The sequence below is a fragment of the Danio rerio genome, chromosome 4, assembly GCF_052040795.2.
Source record: "Danio rerio strain M-AB ecotype USA chromosome 4, GRCz13ab, whole genome shotgun sequence".
Classification (NCBI taxonomy): domain Eukaryota; kingdom Metazoa; phylum Chordata; class Actinopteri; order Cypriniformes; family Danionidae; genus Danio; species Danio rerio.
The window spans coordinates 68,054,130-68,073,584 of NC_141024.2; the positions used below are offsets into that span (position 1 = coordinate 68,054,130).

The window sequence follows — 19,455 nt, forward strand, 5'->3', positions numbered from 1 at the left end:
GTTTCTAGCAGCATTCAAGTGTAGAGCTCCAATCTTAATGTCTCTCATAAATGACAGAAACAGTCAAAAACAGAAGAAGCTATCACACCATGTCCTGTTCTTCATCTTCACGCATTTGTTTTCTCATTTTTCTCATGGATTTTCTAAGACGGTGCACGTCCTGATCACAGAAAGCTTCTTCCTTCATGCACCTCTTTACATCTCTTATAAGAGCAGATGGATCTGGACAATAGTCTTCAGCTTCACTCTCTTTGTTTCTCTTGAAAGCTGAGTTAGTTGTTCAGTGTTGTACACCACTGGCTGCTCTTCATCCTCATTTAGTGATGAAGAAAAGAGCAGCCTGAATCATTGGAGTCTGAAGAATCGCTGTCAATGTCTGAAACTGCACTTTCAGTCTCGCTCTTGTCTTCTTTGGCCTGTGTTATTGTCGTCTTACCTCTGCCTTTTCTCCTTTTTATTGGAGCTTTGAAAAATGCCTCAGTTTGCATTTCCGCTTCATTTCCAGCCTCGTTGCTTTTTCCAGTGACTGCTATATTTTCTGTCCATATTGGCGTAACAATGTGACCATTCATGCCATCTATCTCAGAATTAACTGAAGCAGGTACAACAGAAGCGCCTGCAACAATTTCAGCCAGAGTCAATGTATTTGATTCAGACTCTACTGCCACCTCAGAGACTGGAGCATCAGCAGAAGATGCCACAGTCTCTGCAGCAGTGCAGCATCTACTTGCTTTCAATCTGAGTGTTTTCCTAAGGCACTGAACACGACTCTTCCAAACACCGAACATGCGCTCGACTAAAGCCCTTGTGCGCATATGAGCCTGGCTGTAGCTGAAATCCTCCTGAGCATGCCCACTGTCACCAAGCAAAACTCCATTATGATCTCTTCTGTCAAACTGAGTATACAGAGATGAGCTGAGGAGGATCATGAGTTGCACATTTCCACCGTGTGCAGTAATGTTTGAGAACTCTAACTGGGGAGTTCATACACCTTGGACATTGAAGAAACCCAGTTCTTTTGGTTCCTGTATTCCTCCGCATCTGGAGTAGGGGGACGCTTAATGGGAATATGGGTTCCCTCTATGCAACCGATGACTCCTGAGACATTTGCATATTCATTGAACAGTACCTTGTAGTTAGCCTGGGTTCCAGCATCAGGGTGGTTTACGTGATGTGCTGTTAATTCACAAATAGTTTACTTTATGCATCTCAAACACTTAATTCATCAAAACCTTGCACTGGGTCACTTCTGTCTGCAAGAACTTGCCTGACTGGTGTAAAGCGCTGATCATCATTGACATAGTCCAGGTAATCCATGTGTCCTCCAAATGATATGAATCTGAAGTTAAACCTGCCTCCTGATAGATTTAATTTAAGCTTCAGTTTAGTCCTGAAGTTGCTCTAGTGTTCCTCCAGGAAATCATCCTATTCAGTTCTGGACTAGACTAAGTCTTAGACTTTTAAAACCGTGACAGAGAAAGCACATTTCTGTTAGTCTGGTCTAAATGGCCATTTTAGTCTAGGACTACGCTTAATCTTGAACTAGGAAACCGCCTCTTAATAAAGTAAAGGAAAGCCATGTTAAAATATTACAGATATATATTAGCCATGTAATGATTTATGTGTTATTTTTGTAAAATGAGTCAGACACTATTATTAAATGACAGTTTCAGTTGCGATTACACTAAACTATTCTGGTTTCTCGTGATCTCATTATTATATTTCAGTGTTCTGTAAATTGATCATTATAACTGATTAAGATAATCTTGTTTATGGATTGTGAACTAAAACTCTTACACTATTTGGAAAACATCACATTCACTAAACACAATGTGCTAACTGATCCTGAATCTGTCAACTTTTTTCCACCGATCTAAAGGTTTTAATGATTCCCTGATTTCAATACAGAGTTACTGTAAAGATCTATTAAGATGATTAAGTTATCTGTATTTAATTTAACATTCCCTTTATAATGATTTTTGTATAACTATGCATTTACTTATGTTATTTCTCTTTAAACAAATAATAAAAAAGAACAAATAAATGAATAAAAGCCGCTAAGTTTGATTTTTTACTGATAATAATAAATCATTTGTCACAACCAAAACACATCAACCCCGTCTTCCAGTTTCTGAGGAAAATTATTCATATTTTTATTGACTTTTTATCCTGAATTTTAAAAAATGACCATAAAAATAGTATTAAACATCTGTACTGTAATAGTGAGTATCGATAAACAGATATATTGATTAAAATAAGTTTGGAAACACCTTCAGAAATAGAGAGATAACACATGTACATTCAAATTATGTGCTGCAAACAATACATAAAAGACAAACTACAACATTTGAACTGAATGTAATAGTGTTTAATGGTTTTCTTGATTTGTCCTCTGTTTAAACATTATTCATTTATATACAAATCTCTAATCTTATTTTAAAGGTTGAACATTGCTGTAAATATTCATCAGAGACCTCTCAGATTTCATCACGCCCACAGTCAGGAGAGTCTCATGAATATTCATGTCAGTGTCACTCTGTGGAGCCAATAATATTTCAGGATACACCTGTAGATCACACAGGTGTGTTTTAGTGAAGTGAAAGAGTGAAAGAGCTCAGATTGTGTTCCTGCTGCACAAGAGCGTCTGTACTTCTGCATGTGAGTTTAACACTTCTACATTACGCTGATTTGTGGAGATGATGAAGGGTTTATATGTGCGAGTGTGATTTAAATGTCTGATCCTGAAGATCAAATCCTTAAACACGCTCATTTAAACACTGTGTCTAAAAGCTTTATTTTTAATCCCTTTAAAGTGTTTGTGCTCTTCTATATCAGACTGACTCAATAGTGTCCAATAATTCAGCATTAAATATAACTCTAAACATTCAGAGTCACCAAATCAAAAGTAAAGTTAAAGCAGACCTTCCAGTTGAACAGGAAGAAAAGCTGCTGAAAAACAACAAGCTGACGATCCTTAAACAACACTGCATTTAACCCTTTACTGTCAGAGTAACTCATTAACCAAAGAGCCTCTTTAGTAGAGAGACATTTTATTAGTCACTAAATCAACAATTGGCTGAACCTGAACTTCTCTTGATAAACTCTATATAACATGCATTTACCTTAAATCAAATGTGAAACAGCTGAGATGTCAGATCAGGGTTAAACCAACTGCATTCATGTTAAGGACTATATATATATATATATATATATATATATATATATATATATATATATATATATATATATATATATATATGTATGATTGTTTCCTGAAAGCTCTGCTAATGTCTGCATTGGTGTTTTAGCTGCAGTATGGCAGAGGAGCGAGTAAAGGACTCTCTCTCAGAGAAACACAGGTATTGACTCTGTTTTTACACCATTATTTCAACATGACAACAGACAGACCTTCAGTCAACTATTAGTTTGTGCTGAATTAAACTGAACAAACTCATATTTGTCTGATAAACTCTTGTAAAGGAGACTGAAGTTTGTCCTGCAGTTTATTCCTCTGGTGTGTTTGTGTGTTCAGTGTGAGATCAGGATCACGTGTGTCCAGCTCTGTGTCTCTGAAGAGTGACAACTCAAAAGGTGGTCGTCCTCCAAACTTCAGAGGGAAAACACCATCATCAGTCAAAAGGTATTTAGTGATTTACATTATTGGTCACACTTGGACTGTATTGAACATGTTACTGTGAACCAACAATCCAGAAAATAGCGTCATTAGTAAAAGAATCAGTTGTTTGAATTAATCAAATGACTCAATGACTTTTGGTGAATTTAGACATTTACAGACACCTAGTGATGGTTTTAGTTTCTTATTCAGAGTATCTTTTAGACAGGCAAGGGGACAAAACAAGCAATCAATCATAATCAAGGGTAATGCACAAAGAGTAATCCAATATCCAGACAGCTCACAATAAACACAGAAGATTAAAACACACACCAGTGAAACACGCTCTGAGTGTACATGAACGAGTAACACACCGCTAATCCACAAGAGTACTCCAGTAAACAGAGCTGATGGCTGATTTTGCAGTACTGCTTCATGAAGCTTCAATACCTTTGCATTTTTTAGTTTTAAATCAGTTAAACAGATGGTCAAAGTCAAATGGGCAGAGTCATGTAGTTTCAGTAATCAAGGTTTTTTATGACTTTAATGCTTCGAAACGTTTAAAAATTCAATATTTCTCCACAATGGGGCGAAAACTTGATCTGCGTAATTTCCACATGAACCACACAAGTCCATTCAGTTTGCCCTCCAGTAGTGAATCACTGAACAGGTTTTATAGTTTTACCTGATCTCAGGTCAGTTTTATGAGTTTGTAGATGTTTAATTTAGACATTTATAAAATGAAAAGAAATAATAGTTAATAGTCTCTTGTCCCCGTGGCGCAGTAAGTAGTGCTGTTGCCTCACAGCAGGAAGGTCGCTGGTTCGAGCCTTGGTTGGGTCAGGTGGCATTTCTGTGTGGAGTTTGCATGTTCTCCCTGCATTTGCGTGGTTTTCTTCAGGATGCTCAGGTTTCCATCACAGTCTAAAGACATGCGGTACAACTCTACTTCAACACACTTACCTGTAGGTCTCAAACAAGCCTAAATGACTCAATTAGTTTGATCAGGTGTGTTTATTTTGGGTTGGATTTAAGTTGTGAAGAGTTGCGGCCCTCCAGGAACTGAGTTTGGCAGTGGCTGATATGAAGTGTAGAGTGCCCTCTAGTGTGTCTGGTGCTGACAGTGACACCAAATAAAATTAATTTTGTCATTTTAGGTTTTTTCATTTAGGGAAGTCAAAACATCCTCCATTAAACCTCGGAGAGAAAACACCATCATCTGCCGAAAGGTATTTTGTGTTTTACATTTTGGTCATTAGTGGTTGGAACCTTTAGGAACCCCATGATCTGATTTGATTTCAAATCCATAATGATTCTTAATTTAGTTTTCCTAGATTTTCTGCTGTACATGTATGTCTTTGAAACTTTGAATTTCAAACAGGAAACCTACTTTTCTGTGCTTATGTTTAATAAATTGAATCTATAACAACTCTAGGTTTCACTTTTGGGTGTGGAAGAAATTTTAACAGCATATTGAAATCAGCCACAAAAAAGAACAAAACAGAAGCACCAGATAATTACAGACTCTTATTATCTGGTGCTTTTGTTTGCTTGTGGCTGGCTTCAATATGAATGAATAATCACAGATGTTATTCATCTGTCCAAATAAAGCTAATTCTGCAGGATGCATCTGTGTGCCTATTAGCTGTTTTTATGTTTGAGCTCACGCAGACCCGCATGTTGCTGTCTAATCTGAATACAGAATTGATTTCAGATCTTTTAGAAAACATTTTAGGAATAAAACAAAAGAATAATTCAATAGTCACGAAAGTGGTGTGCAATCAGGTAGATCTGAGGATTACAGTGGTGGCCTATACATTGCCTCTGGGCACTTGGAGCCCTGGCTCCTCCACAACGTGCCCTATCACAATTGTGCTGGTTTGTCCCCTGGGATGTCCGTGCTTTCACTCATTGACACGGGAGATCAGATGCCCATCACAGCATCAGAGGGTGAGTTGTCATGTTCAGATGACAGACCAAGCTCGGTCACCCACCATCTGGGGTGCAATGCGCGGTTATGGATCTAGAGTCAGGCATGATGGCTGTGCTTTCCCAGGCTGCTTTGGCGGTAGGGCTGAAGATGGCTTGTCCCCCTAGTCCCACTGTCGGACCGACTAGAGGGGGAGCTGATGTGAGATAAATCATTTCAGACCCCTGTTCCCATCTTCCAGGGAGCATACAGGGAGCTCAAACAGGTATGGGGAATGTTTTTACCTCACACGCTTCTACCGTAACCTCACTCGATGGCGGTACAAAGCTTTTGCCTAGATGGTAGGCACCGCCACCTGGAGGGGTAAGCTGAGATCCTTGGGTGGGTTTTCTGAGTCTCTCACAGCCAGAGCTCACACTGCTGTGGGCATTGCCTCTTCGGCCCTGCACCATGGTACCACAGCACCACAGGTGGCCGACTATACTCTCATGACCTCAAAATCGGCCGTCTGAGCCATGGAGAAGATGATGGCCACACAGTGGTTCAAGATCACCACCCTTGGCTTACCCTGGGAGACATGTGTCACACTGCCTGAGCTTGTTTTCTTCACATGCCTATATATCACAGGCCTATTTGGTGACACTGTCTACCAAGCAGTCCTCAGTGGTAAAAGAAAAGCTGAGCACAATGAAACAGGTCATCTTCCTGAGGTCACCTGTTTCCAGAGTTTACTGGCGTGTTTTTCACGACAGTTAAAGCCGCAGCCACCCGTCTTGCGTGTGCAGAATGAAGACGGTGCTGCCCTGTCTGATAGTTTGACAGGATTACAATGGTCTTACTGAAGTTTTTCTAGAGGTTCCTCAGCCATATTAGGTTGCAGCCACTATCTCGCTGCTCAGATTGTTCAAATTTGACCACTTCACCACTGGCTTCACAGTCAAGATCCCAGATGGGCATGGTGTGCAGGGATGCACAGGGTGACCATCACCTCGCTGTGATGCCGCACCTTCAGTCCCTGGATGGATCTGGCCTTCTACGGGCCTGGGTGCCCTTAAACAAGTGTCCACAACAAACAAGTGATGTCTGGACTTAAACAAGGAAACATTTAGTCTGTCACTAAAAAATCTAATAGACATCTAAGAATAACCCAACACTAGACAAATACACAGATTAGACAGACTTGACATGTGTAGTTGTTAATTCCAAATTTAACCTTATTTTAGCCAAGCCATCTTTGATGGGATGTCTATTAGTCTTCTATTAAACACAAAAATGTGCTTATTAAGATACTATAGTTGTCCCAGATATAAGATAATATTAGAAATTAGCCTGGAGTCATGACGCACAAGACGCAAGCTCAACCATGCAAGTTGACGTGTTCTCCCAGCAGCTCACACTCCTGGGAGAATAGAAACTCCACCCCAGCGTGGTCCAGGTAATACGAGTGCACTTCAGGGAAGCCCAGGTCATCCTGCTTACTTCTCGCAAGTCTGCTCATCAGCAGTTGCTTTTTTCCCTGCTCTGTAAAGATGCTCTCCGCTGACCCCGAAGCTTAAGCAGTATGCATTTTTCCCTCAGTGATCCTGCTCACACAGACCCTGTGAAAGGTCAGGGAGAAAGAGCAGAAGGTCTTGCTTGTTGCGCCTCCAAGGTTCAACCTGACCTTGTTGTTTCTGAACTCACACTCCTCGCGATGACCCCTCCTTGACTAATTCCCGAGGAATCACTTCTTTTCTTAGAGATAGGGCAACCTCTGGGGCAACAATCCCATATCCGTCCCTAAGTCACTGAGCATTTCCCCTTTTCAGGGAGATTTGTGTCTTCTCTACCCGCTAACCAACATATCATATGAAGCGCATATACTTATACTTATTGTCACCAAGTCTCCCCTTTGGGTAGCAAGTCACCTTCGTACCACCCTTCCTCATATTTTCCTAGGTAAAAAGTTAACATTTGACACCCTAAATTTTAAACTATTCCCATACTCTGGTAATTCTAGGTCTAGGGATACATTTAGAAGGTTGCACTTTTGGTGATATTGTGTGCTCATGCTGTGCTTGGCAAACTTCACACCTTACACCAAATGCACAACAGTCTCAGCTGCTGTGGTGTTTTCCACACACTCTCCCAAAAGCATCTCTTCTAGACACAAGTCAATGTTCCCGACCTGATGGGGAACGTCCTGGTTATGTCTGTAATTTATCAACTCAATTTAATTTGTGACACATCAATGGACCAATTGCACAAGTTCACTGTCTTGACTGTCTCCTTATCATGAGGTCTACAGAACATTTAGTATTTTAATGTCTTTGAGATATGCCTGTATTTGTTTGTCTCAGTGGTTTTATTTGTTAACAGTTTTCAATATGAGTTACCAGATTCAAGAAACAAGACTCACAGAAGCCAAAAGAGTTTCAGGGGCCATCTCCAGAAGATCTTCGAGGTGGGAAAAATTTATTCAATTTCATATTAGAACAGACAATATGTTTATTAAAAAGATCTTGCTTCTGTAAAACATGTCATTTGTAAATGTTATTTTTCATGTATTTCTTTTTTTGAAGAATTACAATGTATTTGTTTAGTAAAGAATAATTGACTTTAGTTCATTGAGTTATTAGAAAATAATACACACCTGTGATACTGTGACATCCCCGGCACGTTCCTGCTCACCCAATCATCTATCTTCTTTACAAACCACCTCCATCCAATCCCGTGAATTCTCACCAGCCTTCTAATGACCTGCACCCATTTCCCATCACCAAAGGACACTGTATAAACTGACCTTCTCTCAGTCGTCAGCTCGTATTAAAGTCAGATAGTTGCCCTCATCTTCACTCCTTCGGCTTTTCCCTTTTTTCCATGGATGTTCCTTATGAGTCTTCGAGTCCTTTATACTGATCAAGGGAAGTTATTATTCTTATCTGATGTTCATTAGAGGATCTGCTATTACTATGATGAACTGTGTGCTTGTATACTCATCAATGGATGATCATTACGTGCTTTCTGATCATTCTCATCGATCTAGAGGGATGCTTACAGTTGTGTAGAGTTAACCAGAAGATCAGCTATCTACTAGATCACAGGTGTCAAACTCAGTTCCAAAAGGGCCGCAGCTCTGCACAGTTTAGTTCCAACCCTAATTAAACACACCTGATCAAACTAATTCAGTCCTTCAGGCTTGTTTGAAACCTACAGGTAAGTGTGTTGGAGCAGGGTTGGAACTAAACTGTGCATGGCTTCGGCCCTTCAGGAATTGAGTTTGACACACCCCTGTACTAGATGAACTGTGTACCTGTATACTCACCTGCTGAGTCTCCTACAAGCGAACTATCAGTGAGATCATTTACATCTGCTATTGACACTTTCATTTTTACAGAAGATTGCTACAGCCTTAAAGGTGCAGTAGGTGACTTCAGAAAACATTTGTTGTTTTGCTGGTTGAAAGTCTCTTCACAGTCCAATAGTAATGATTACAGTAAATTATCTAAATGTGTTTATATGTATTTTTATATTCTAGGTAAAGCATAAAACTAACCAATGTTTATCCGATAGGCAGGTCAGACTGTCTGTCAGCAAATGGAGATTCCGACTTCTGCGCACCTGTTCACGAAGATCCGCCATTAGCGCGTGCCCGTCTGCATCACAAACGCATGCACTCCGAGCGAGCTGCGGGCCGCTCGCAGATGCCGAGTCGGAGCCGGAGGCGCCGAAGGACAGCCGAGCTCGGGCCGATTACTGTAAAGCCAGGCGCAGGTGTAACTCGCCCTTAAAGCGGCTGCGCGGTCACGAGACGGACCAGGAGAAATCAAAAGCTGAATTGAAACTTTTAAAAACCTGAATCAATACTGGAGTTACTTTAGCACGCTGGAGGAAGGATGACACCATGACTGAAGTATCACTGTTAGACAGGTCATGTTCTGTTTTGAAACTATTTTATGTCAGATTGTGTTGTTATGAATGACTTATATGCACAGACGTGTTGTTCAGCCACTTAAATCTCCTGGTGAAAGATTGACGTGATTATTTTCAGTTTTATAAGGTTTTTTGACAGCATCTATAATGTAGATTTATATTTAGTTTAACAACAAAACACCAGTAAATAGCGCTATTCCGCCTAACTGCTCTATTGAGCTGAAGTTGCTTTTATATTCACATTGGGTAATTTTTGAACAATGATAGCCTTCCTATACTGTTTATCATGCTACTCTGAATATTCACTCTGAAATAGCATGTAAGTGTGGCAAAGTAATACATGTAATTCATGCACGGCGCTGGCACTAACTAACTGGCAAATGATATGAACTAGTGGGTTGTCTGTCGGCCGCTGTGACGAGGTGCGCGCGCTCACGATTTCAGAGGGTGTGGCTTTGAATCACAGTCCCTTCCCGCCGTCCAAAGATAATATGCTAAGCGGTTAGCATTTTGGCAGATCACCTACTGCACCTTTAATATGAACCTTTAAGTTCTCACTGTGATCAGCGACTTTGTTTTGAATAAATACTGCGAAAAGAGAACCATCTCTGTCTTCCTTGTCTACCAGCGTGACAGATACTCATGATGATGTCATTATACCTCTAGTGTGCATTATTTCCTAATAATTCAAAGCATCTGAGACCGCTATTCCACACATGGCACAAAATGATTTTATGTTTAAAAGACACTTGAAAAAAAGATGGCTTAGATAAAACAAGGCCAAATTTAGGTTGTCACTGAAAAATTTAATAGACACCTAAGAATAGCTCAAGTCAACAAATACACCGATTAGACAGACTTAACATGTGTAAGTCATTATTTCCAAATTTAACCTTATTTTAGTCAAACAATTTTTAATTTGATGTCTTGTAGACTTCAATGAAACACCAAACATATGCTTGATTGGATACTATGGTTTCCAAAGCTTAAGCCACAGTTCAGATGTTGTAATTCAGACATTTGTCAAGTTTTTGTTCTCAAACTGCTCCTCTGTGTAGGACTAGTTTCTTACACGGCTCATCCAAAGTCTTCTGTTATGTTTTACTGTGTTTCAATTGTTGTCGCTGTGACATAACTGAAATCATTCAGCATAGTGATATAGAAATGTAATGTGCAAAAAGCCTGCCTGAACAATTTAACTATGTGTTTATCTGAAGATAACAGAACACTGTAAAATGTTTTTCAGCCAATCAGAATTGAGCACTTAAAGACCTGTGTTATAATATATTTTCAATTATTAAATAACTTTTTTGGATTTACAACTGTGTGTCATTAGATGTATTTCTGATATAGTGGTCTTCTCTTTTTTTTTTTTTTTAAATATAGAATCTTGAGAGTAAAATTATCAAGTTTGTTAAGAAAGAACTGAAAAACTTCAGGAAAATCTTACAAAATGAAAACAGACAGGAGTTTGTAAAGGAGTTTAATGAGAACAGTAGCGGAATCACAGAAGCAGCTCTTGATCTCACACTCTTCTTCCTGAGAGAGATGAAGCAAGATCAAGCTGCTGATACTCTCCAGGGTAAGAGACTCATGGCCGTCAGTCAGACTGACAATTACAAATATAGCTGGAAAAGTCAAGACTAAAACTCTCTGTTTCTTTGCTCCTGTGTTTAGGTGAGCTGCTCTACATTAATCAGCTTAAATGTAGCCTGAAGAAGAAATATCAAAGTGTGTTTGAAGGAATTGCTCAGCAGGGAGACTCCACACTTCTGAATAACATCTACACAGATCTCTATATCACTCAGGGTGCGAGTGAACAGGTCAACACTGAACATGAGATCAGACAGATTGAAGCTGTTTCCAGACGTCATCAGTCACTAGAGATACAGGTTGAATGCAAACATTTGTTTGAAGCAGCTGAACAAGACGATCAGATCAGAACTGTCCTGACAAAAGGAGTTGCCGGCATCGGGAAATCAGTCTCTGTGCAAAAGTTTGTTCTGGATTGGGCTGAAGGGAAAGAAAATCAAGACATCAGCTTCATATTTCCTCTTCCATTCAGAGAGATGAACTTAAAGGAGAAAGAAAGACAAAGTTTAAAAGACCTCATAACTCAGTTTTTCCCAGAGACTGAAGGACTGAACCTTACAAGAAGCACACGATTCAAAGTGCTGTTCATCCTTGATGGATTGGATGAATGTCGTCTTCCTCTGAACTTTGCTGGTAATGAGACGTGTCGTGATGTATCTTCAGCAGTCTCTCTGGATGTTCTCCTGACGAACCTCATCAAGGGAAATCTGCTTCCTTCTGCTCTCATCTGGATCACCAGCAGACCAGCAGCTGCCAGAAAGATTCCTGCTGACTGTATCGACCGGCTGACAGAGATACGAGGATTCAATGATGCCCAAAAGGAGGAGTACTTCAGAAAGAGACTCACAGATCAGAATCAGGCCAGAGAAATCATTGATCACATTAAACAGTCAAAGAGTCTCTTTATTATGTGCCACATCCCAGTCCTCTGCTGGATTTCAGCCACTGTTCTCCAGAACATACTGAAACTGAAACACAGGGCTCATGCTGAAACACTGCAGGAATCTCCCAAGACTCTAACACAGATGTACACACACTTTCTCCGCTTTCAGATCCAGCAGAGCAGAAGAAAGTATGATGGAGAAAACACAGCAGATGTCTCCTGGGATCCAAACCTCATCCTTTCACTGGGGAAACTGGCCTTCCAGCAGCTGGACAGAAACAATGTGATCTTCTATGAGAGCGATCTGAAAGACTGTGGCATTGACGTCTATAAGGCATCAGTGTACTCAGGCATGTGTACCCAGATCTTTAAGGAGGAGACGGGAATCATTCTTGGTACCATGTACTGCTTTCTTCACCTGAGCATTCAGGAGTTCATTGCAGCCCTTTATCAACATCTGATACTAGACAACAACAAGAAACAAGCAGAAAAAAGCAGAAATAAAGTCATGATTAACTTGCTGAAGACAGCAGTAGACAAGGCTCTGGAAAGTGAGAATGGACATCTGGACCTTTACCTTCGCTTTCTTCTCAGTCTGTCACTCCAGTCTAATCGACAACTCTTACGAGGCCTGTTGACACAGCAGGATGACAGTGACCAGAGCAAAGAGGAAATAATTGCCTACATCAAGCAGAAACTTGAAGGGAATCTGTCTCCAGAGAGATCCATCAATCTGTTCTACTGTCTGAATGAACTTAATGATCAAACTCTGCTGAAAGAGATTCAGTCTCACCTCAGAAGAGGAAGTCTGTCATCTGCTCGCCTTTCACCTGCCCAGTGGTCTGCTCTGGTCTTTGTGTTGTTGACCTCAGAGGAGGAGCTGGAGGAGTTTGAGCTTCAGAAATTTCAGAGATCAGACGAGTGTCTCATCAGACTATCAGCAGTCATCAAAACCTCCAAAAGAGCTCAGTAAGTGCCATGTTTACTTGCAGCCTCACGTTTGATTCATTCATAAAAGCAGAACACGCAGGATTCAGCACATAAATTCACCAGTTACTCCACAAATACATGCAAGTGAGTGTCTGGTGAACTTAGAGAAGAACAGATTCAACTTTATAGTTACTTTCACCATGTGTATCTGATATGAATAAAACACATCAGCAAATGATATTTGAGTGGATTATTAGACTTTCATAGACTTTCTTGTGTGTTTCACAGACTCTAAATGTCTTGTTTTACTAGTGCTTGTGTGTATTTACATGTAAATGTTTATCTAAAACAAAAAAAAAAATCATTAGGCGGTTAAAACGCTGCATAATTGTGATGATATGACACGTCTTTCTCTGGCTCAGCACCAGTCAACACACCTGCTGTTGAACTCCCTCATCCCTGTATGAGGCGCCGAAATCTGTATCAGTAAGTGAGAGAGACCTAGTTCACGCCACATGTTTTTCATTAATCAAACGTCCCCGTGTCGTGCGACACAACAAATCGATAATGAAATTCAATTTTGAAATTCACTGCCAACCCTTTGAGTAATCAATTTTTATTAGTTTAATTGATTCGTTGTTGCAGCCCAAATACAAATATCTGTCATTTCCCGGTACAGGATCCTGCAAGATCCTGCTCAAATTAAGCTCTAATTTATATCAATTTCTATATTTATAATGTCCCGCTGGCCGGCAACTTACACAACTTTTTTTGTGTTGTGAATGAAAATGCGCTGGGACGAATGTCCTCATGTGCCCAATAGAAACAAGGCAGCCAGCAATCACAGAGGAAAACACTCCATGGCAACGTTGCTGTAACTTTCACTCATTGGAAAATGTTTCTCTCCCTGCGTCAAGCTCAGCTGATGTCCCTCCCCCAAGAGCCATATACCCCACTGTGATTAGTGGGCTTGTTCAGCTCCACAAACTAAACTGTAAAGTGCTTTACATATCAAACTCACCGCACTAACATTAAACTTTCAAATTAAGGCGAGGGCCACAAACTATCATCCCGTGAAGGACCGTGAGTTTGAGACCCCTGCTGTAGAAGCAGCGCACGGCCCCCACACAGCCCCCTATTGACGAGCACTCACAACTACAGCTGTCAAATAAAAGTACAGGTACTAAAAAAATTCATAATCGTATTGTTTTGAGAGCTAGGGTATCGCTATGCTTTTATAATATCGGTACATTGTGCTACTCTACTGTTAGTACATACACCCATAAGGGTGGAAGTTTGTGTCCTTTTCATGAGCAAGCATTGTTAATCAGTGAGGTCCCACACTGTAAAAAATTGCTGTTAAAAAACGGTCAGATTCTACGGTAAACTAATGTTTTTTCACTAAAACAGTAATATTCTGTTAAAAACAGTGCTTTCTGGGTAAAATTTTTGTTTTCGAGAAAGTAACCAACTGCAGAAAACTGTGAGCTAACAGAGTTCAGATTCGATGTTTTGAAGTCTGTGTTTGAAATCACACTTTGTGCCCTTGTTCACTATTTCATACACTAGTTCACTAATATAGTTCACCTGACAGTTTTAATGAACACTAATGAGTGAATTCTGACACTGATGAACACCTGCTGTTAATAATCACAATTACTGAAGAAAATAAACAAGAAACACAAACAGTGACTTGAGTTACAACATTAAATAAAATCAAATAAAATAAAACAGCTTCAGTCTCAGCAGAGGATTAAACAACTCCACAAACAACAGCAGACACACACTTATTACTGACTGATTTGACTTCCATACTATTCTCATTGAGATCCAACAGAAATTAAGGTGTTTTTTGTGTCACCGTAATGGAGTGAGGGGCTGATTTAGTTGGGCTCTTCACCCTTGAACTTATTAATTCAGACTCTCCAATTACTATAATAAAAAGTTAACAAAATGCTTGTATTATAGCAATAAAGATGGAAAGTTAATAAATAGAGAAATCTATTTGTCTGAAATTAGTTCTGATAAATGTTTTGTTATAATTCTGGATGAAGGGCCTCATGCAATAGATTTTATGCTTAGTTGCAGGTATTAATTTAATTAATGAGAAGTGGAAACAGAAAAGATACCTCCGTAATTACTTAACAGTTAAGAAATAACATAAAAAAACAGTTCAGTCATGAGAAATACACACTCAGACCTCATGAATCTGACCTTGTATCTCAACAATGGTAACATCTCAAATGTTTCATGCTGCAATGCATGCTGGGAGTGGCACGGTACAAATATCCCAGCATGCATTGCGGTATAAATAAATGTTGTATAATGGTCTAACAGTTTTCTTTATTTGCGTTTGATTCTGCTGTTGTTTATGTTTAGACTTTCAGTTGCCTGTTTGTGAGTTAAACTGTTAATTTTGTTAGTTGTCACCATTATTGAGGTTCATATGCTGATTATTGATGTCTCTTTGAGTGCGACTGACACCATAGAGCAGTGTTATTGTCCAAGATATTCTTAAAAACTTCCAGAAATCATTGCCATATATAGACATATAATGTAAAACAATAGATTTAACATTGAATAGGAGCAGTACATTTTATTATACTAAATGAGAACAGACTCTGCCATTTAATAGCAACATGAACATCACCAGATCTTATTTAGGTTTTTGGCTGGCTTGCCTCAACAAAGGAGTTTTTTAAACAAAGTTCTTAACAATTGCAGCAGCCAAGATATATAAATGTTAAAAATGACAGGGCTAAGAGCCCAACTAAAGCAAACTCTGTTCTCCATGATGGTGGCGTAAAATGTTAACCTTTCTCTCAAGAAGAACTTTAGTAAATGTTATACAAAAATACATGTATTAAGTAATAAGTGTAGCTGGTGATGATGTTTGTAGAGTTGTTTAATCATCCGCTGATCATTTAAATGATTTAATCATTTGTTGTTCTTCAGGTTATTTCATTATAAAGCTGTGACTAAAGTTTTGTATGTTCTGTTCTTGTTTTTTCCCTTCAGTATTTCTTCATTTGTTCATTGTTAATCCTCAATTATCATTTAATTAGTCAGTTAATTAATGAATTTACTTCAGCTTTGCTACATGTTTCTTGAACACTCAGTAGTGTGGACACTTCAATAAAAACTGAAGTATATGCTCTGGGGTTTAAAGGGTTAAAGGTGTGAGAGGTAAAAACACAGTGTAAAATGTATTTTATCAGTAATATACTGTTAATTTACACTACGGAAATAGACTGTAAAAAAAACAGTATATTGCTGGCAACCACAGCTGCCAGTAGATTACTGTTAAATCAAGGAAAAACAGTATTTTACTGTAAAACCTGAAGCAAATTTCTTCTGTCTGTCACCGTTGTGGAGGAGAGTAGAGCCAGTGTATGAGTTAAAGATGAACAATGAGCTGCTGATGTTATTCTGTATGTTTCTCTATTTAAAGATAGCGGCTGTTTAGTTGCTGATGCAGTCAGAATCTCTCTGGTAGTTCCAGATTTACATGTATGTGTGCTGATGTGAAATATAAGACATTAGAGTTAAACCGAACTTTTCTAATTAACTAAAATAAGTTATCATTATAAGTATGCTTCTAAGCATGTATAGCACATTACTTCATAAACTCATTCAGCAGTTGACCAAGTTGAGGCAGTTGCTTTCAGTGAGCAAAATGAGTTCACTTGAGTATTGTGTAAATCAATGTAGTCCATGTATTTTTACAGCAACATACTGTAAAATAACAGTACATTGCTGGCAACTGCAGCTGCCAGTATTTTACTGTTTTTTAACGGGACAATTTTTAACAGTGTGTATCTCTGCTCTCTCACATGGCTCCTTTCTGGTTTCCTGCACAGAAATCGCTTTGCACATGGCAATTAATTGTTTCTTCATAAAAGTCCCTACTGCATTAGACATCTTTGCAAAACATTCCAAGAGATTATGTGCAAGGTTATAAGTGAGATTATATGCAAGGTTTTATGCAAAGTTTCAAGTGGTTTCTTGCAAGGGTCGACCCAATAGCAGTTCATGCGATGCAGTGTTAGATGCCTGTTTCTGTCAGTTTCCATGCCATCATTCACCAATGCACTTGTTAACACATTAATCCCATTAAGTTTATTATTTTCACATCTTTCATTGAGCGTTGGCCTTGATGGATCATCTTCATCTCTTTCAGCCATTTCTGGTAATTGAGCATAATACAATTATTCTCTCTTTTGCTTTATTCACAATTTTTCATACTCCTTTAGATGTTTTTATTTATTGATCACTTATTAACTTTGATTTTAATTACTTTATGAATGCAAACCTTTTATGAACTTATTTCTGCTGATGTTTCAAATCCTTGGAAGTGCTTCTTTCGTCACAAATGAATAACTGTTCCTGCTTCATAATTTGCTTCTGGTTTCTCAACTGTGCTTGTTTACAGAATAATTCTCTATCCAGTCAACACCAAAACAGTCATCATCTCTCATTGTTTGGAGCAATGGTCTCCACTCAAGTCTTTTAATTGAACTAGATCTTTGTGAAGTTGCAGATAATTCAATCACCCACATATTGTGACAGTGTCCATCCTAAGATCTTCTCCCTAATTTTAACCCTTTATGCATTCTGGTGTATACAGTATTTGCTAGTCATCAGCCTACACAAGTACAAACAAGTTTCTACCCTCCTCTGGTAGTTACCTAAAATAAACTCAATAGAAACTAAGCACTTAATATATGTACCATCCAAAAGAACATATCTCCACAAACAATATGAACTCCAGCTGGAAAATCTTCTCCTATTGATTGCTCTTAAATCATATTATCAACATTAAGCCTCTTTTATCTGTCTTGATTAACCATTTATTTTAATTATCAAATTAACTTCAATTAAATATTATTAGTTACGTATAATTTATTACTCCTTTAAATTTAAATAGAAATGTCTAGGACATATTGTATATTACAGTAAATGTTTCTATTAATGCTCCTATTTTTACACTTTTTGATAGAGTTTTATACCTATTTCAGCATCTAGTGTTTTTCTTTCTGGGCAGATCTACATCTGATTTAATTTTAACCCTGACTATGCTGGCTGATTTTATCTGCATCTCAGTCCTGTAACGACAAACATTTAGTTGGAACTTGACACTTCTTTCTTTTACTAATCGTATTTCTGAGCTATATATTAATTCCTTTTTGTCTTTGAGTTATTTTCTTTTGGCTCATAATTATTTCCTGAGGCATTCCCCTCAAATTAGTTGTTCATACAATTTTGATGCATTTTTTTTATCATCTGACTAAAACTTACTGTATGTATTGTAAATTTCTGTTTGCTCTGTTTTAACTATTATTCCTTGTTAATTCCTTATATTGTTTTCTTAAACACTTTTCTCTTTCAATTTTTCTTACAGCAATTTAGAACTGTTACTTTCTGACCTTATGTCCTATGAATTTTATTTCAACTTGTTATTTCAGTCTTCTCTTTAACTATAAATAATTTTTCTAGATTTGAATCTCTTTCCAGTTTTCAATATCCAATCTTGATTTAGGCCATTCAAAATAAGATTATGCTAAGATATTTCTTTTACTTAGTTTTAACTTAAATACTTAATTCCTTTCTTATTTATTCTCCTATTTATTTATTGCCTTATCAAAAGCTTTTTCTTTTTCTTTAGTTAGTCTGCTGCATTGTAATTTATCATTCTATGTTTAAGGACTTTTATGATTAAACCTATTAAAACTTAAACCTAAATTATTTAACATTCATCATAATATATCATTCAATATTTAAAGTTTCACCTTGAAATTACCCTATAACACTTTTTATTACTTAAAAATTTGCATGATAATAATTTCTCTCAAATTGACAGGAGTCTGATTTGATACAAGAATGGGTAGCTACACTTTTGTTCTTAATTTTCCTTCTGTAATGCTTGAACTTAATTTGGACTATAGGAGCTACTTTGAGGTGGACTGTCAGACTATCCCAACTCGCAACCTGAGACAACTAGCTCACAGATTGGTGCTTCTGTGGTGTCCTGACATTCCTTCATATCAGGGCACAGTTTTTCCCCCTCTCTCTTTGGGCTGGCTTCTTTCTTTGACTCAGCTGATGTAAAGTTCTGGTGGAGCGTTTTTTCTCTTTGATCAGTTCATCAGTCTCTTGTTAGTGTCTCTTTTGAATGTCTCTGAACCAATTTAGCTTTTCAGTCCTCAGTAAATCCTGGGCATAAAGTTCATGTCACAAGTGTCCACAGCCATTTTGCTCTTTGTGTTTTTTCACACACCTTTCCATTTGCCAGTACACTCAGAGATGTCTGGTAGGTACGAGACTACAGTCCCCCAAAGTTAATCCCTATGTCCTCTTAATTAATATATATAGAATTTAGCTCATGACTTAATAAATCTTTTTTTTTCTTTTTTTTCTTCTTTCCCATTTTTTCCTTCATCAAATAAAGACTCCTTTTATCCAATTTGTTTTTATTAATTCATTAATTAATTTATTTTTGTTTGCTGTTTAACAACTTATTTTTTCGAATTCTCAATAATTTTTATCATATGTAAATATGCTTAATTTTCTATTTGTTAAATGTCCTTATAATAA

General features: G+C 38.1%; 2 protein-coding genes across 8 annotated transcripts in view; one reads left to right on the forward strand and one right to left on the reverse strand.

Annotated features, from left to right (window-relative positions):
• The window catches only part of LOC147845236 (uncharacterized), a 934,973-nt gene that overhangs the window by 356,002 nt on the left and 559,516 nt on the right, over nt 1-19,455 (reverse strand). For all 7 annotated transcript variants that reach the window (XM_087250654.2, XM_087250651.2, XM_087250650.2 and 4 more), the window contains one exon: nt 9,218-9,278. The gene's annotated coding sequence lies outside the window, so the exon portion shown is untranslated. The remainder of the gene's footprint in view (nt 1-9,217; nt 9,279-19,455) is intronic.
• LOC110439622 (NLR family CARD domain-containing protein 3-like) lies at nt 2,578-13,099 on the forward strand. The gene is made up of 7 exons (XM_087249887.1): nt 2,578-2,658; nt 3,309-3,359; nt 3,533-3,640; nt 4,771-4,842; nt 7,902-7,986; nt 10,842-11,037; nt 11,133-13,099. Exons 2-7 carry the CDS (start codon nt 3,316-3,318, stop codon nt 12,902-12,904), a joined length of 2,277 nt encoding a protein of 758 aa, XP_087106013.1. The 5' UTR covers nt 2,578-2,658; nt 3,309-3,315; the 3' UTR covers nt 12,905-13,099.

Excerpts from the sequence above, each read along its gene's own strand:
- LOC110439622 (XM_087249887.1), top strand. The coding sequence starts at position 3,316 with ATGGCAGAGGAGCGAGTAAAGGACTCTCTCTCAGAGAAACACAG. Across the intron at positions 3,641-4,770 it reads ACACCATCATCAGTCAAAAG|GTTTTTTCATTTAGGGAAGT; the intron begins GTATTTAGTGAT and ends TTGTCATTTTAG. Across the intron at positions 11,038-11,132 it reads AGCTGCTGATACTCTCCAGG|GTGAGCTGCTCTACATTAAT; the intron begins GTAAGAGACTCA and ends TCCTGTGTTTAG.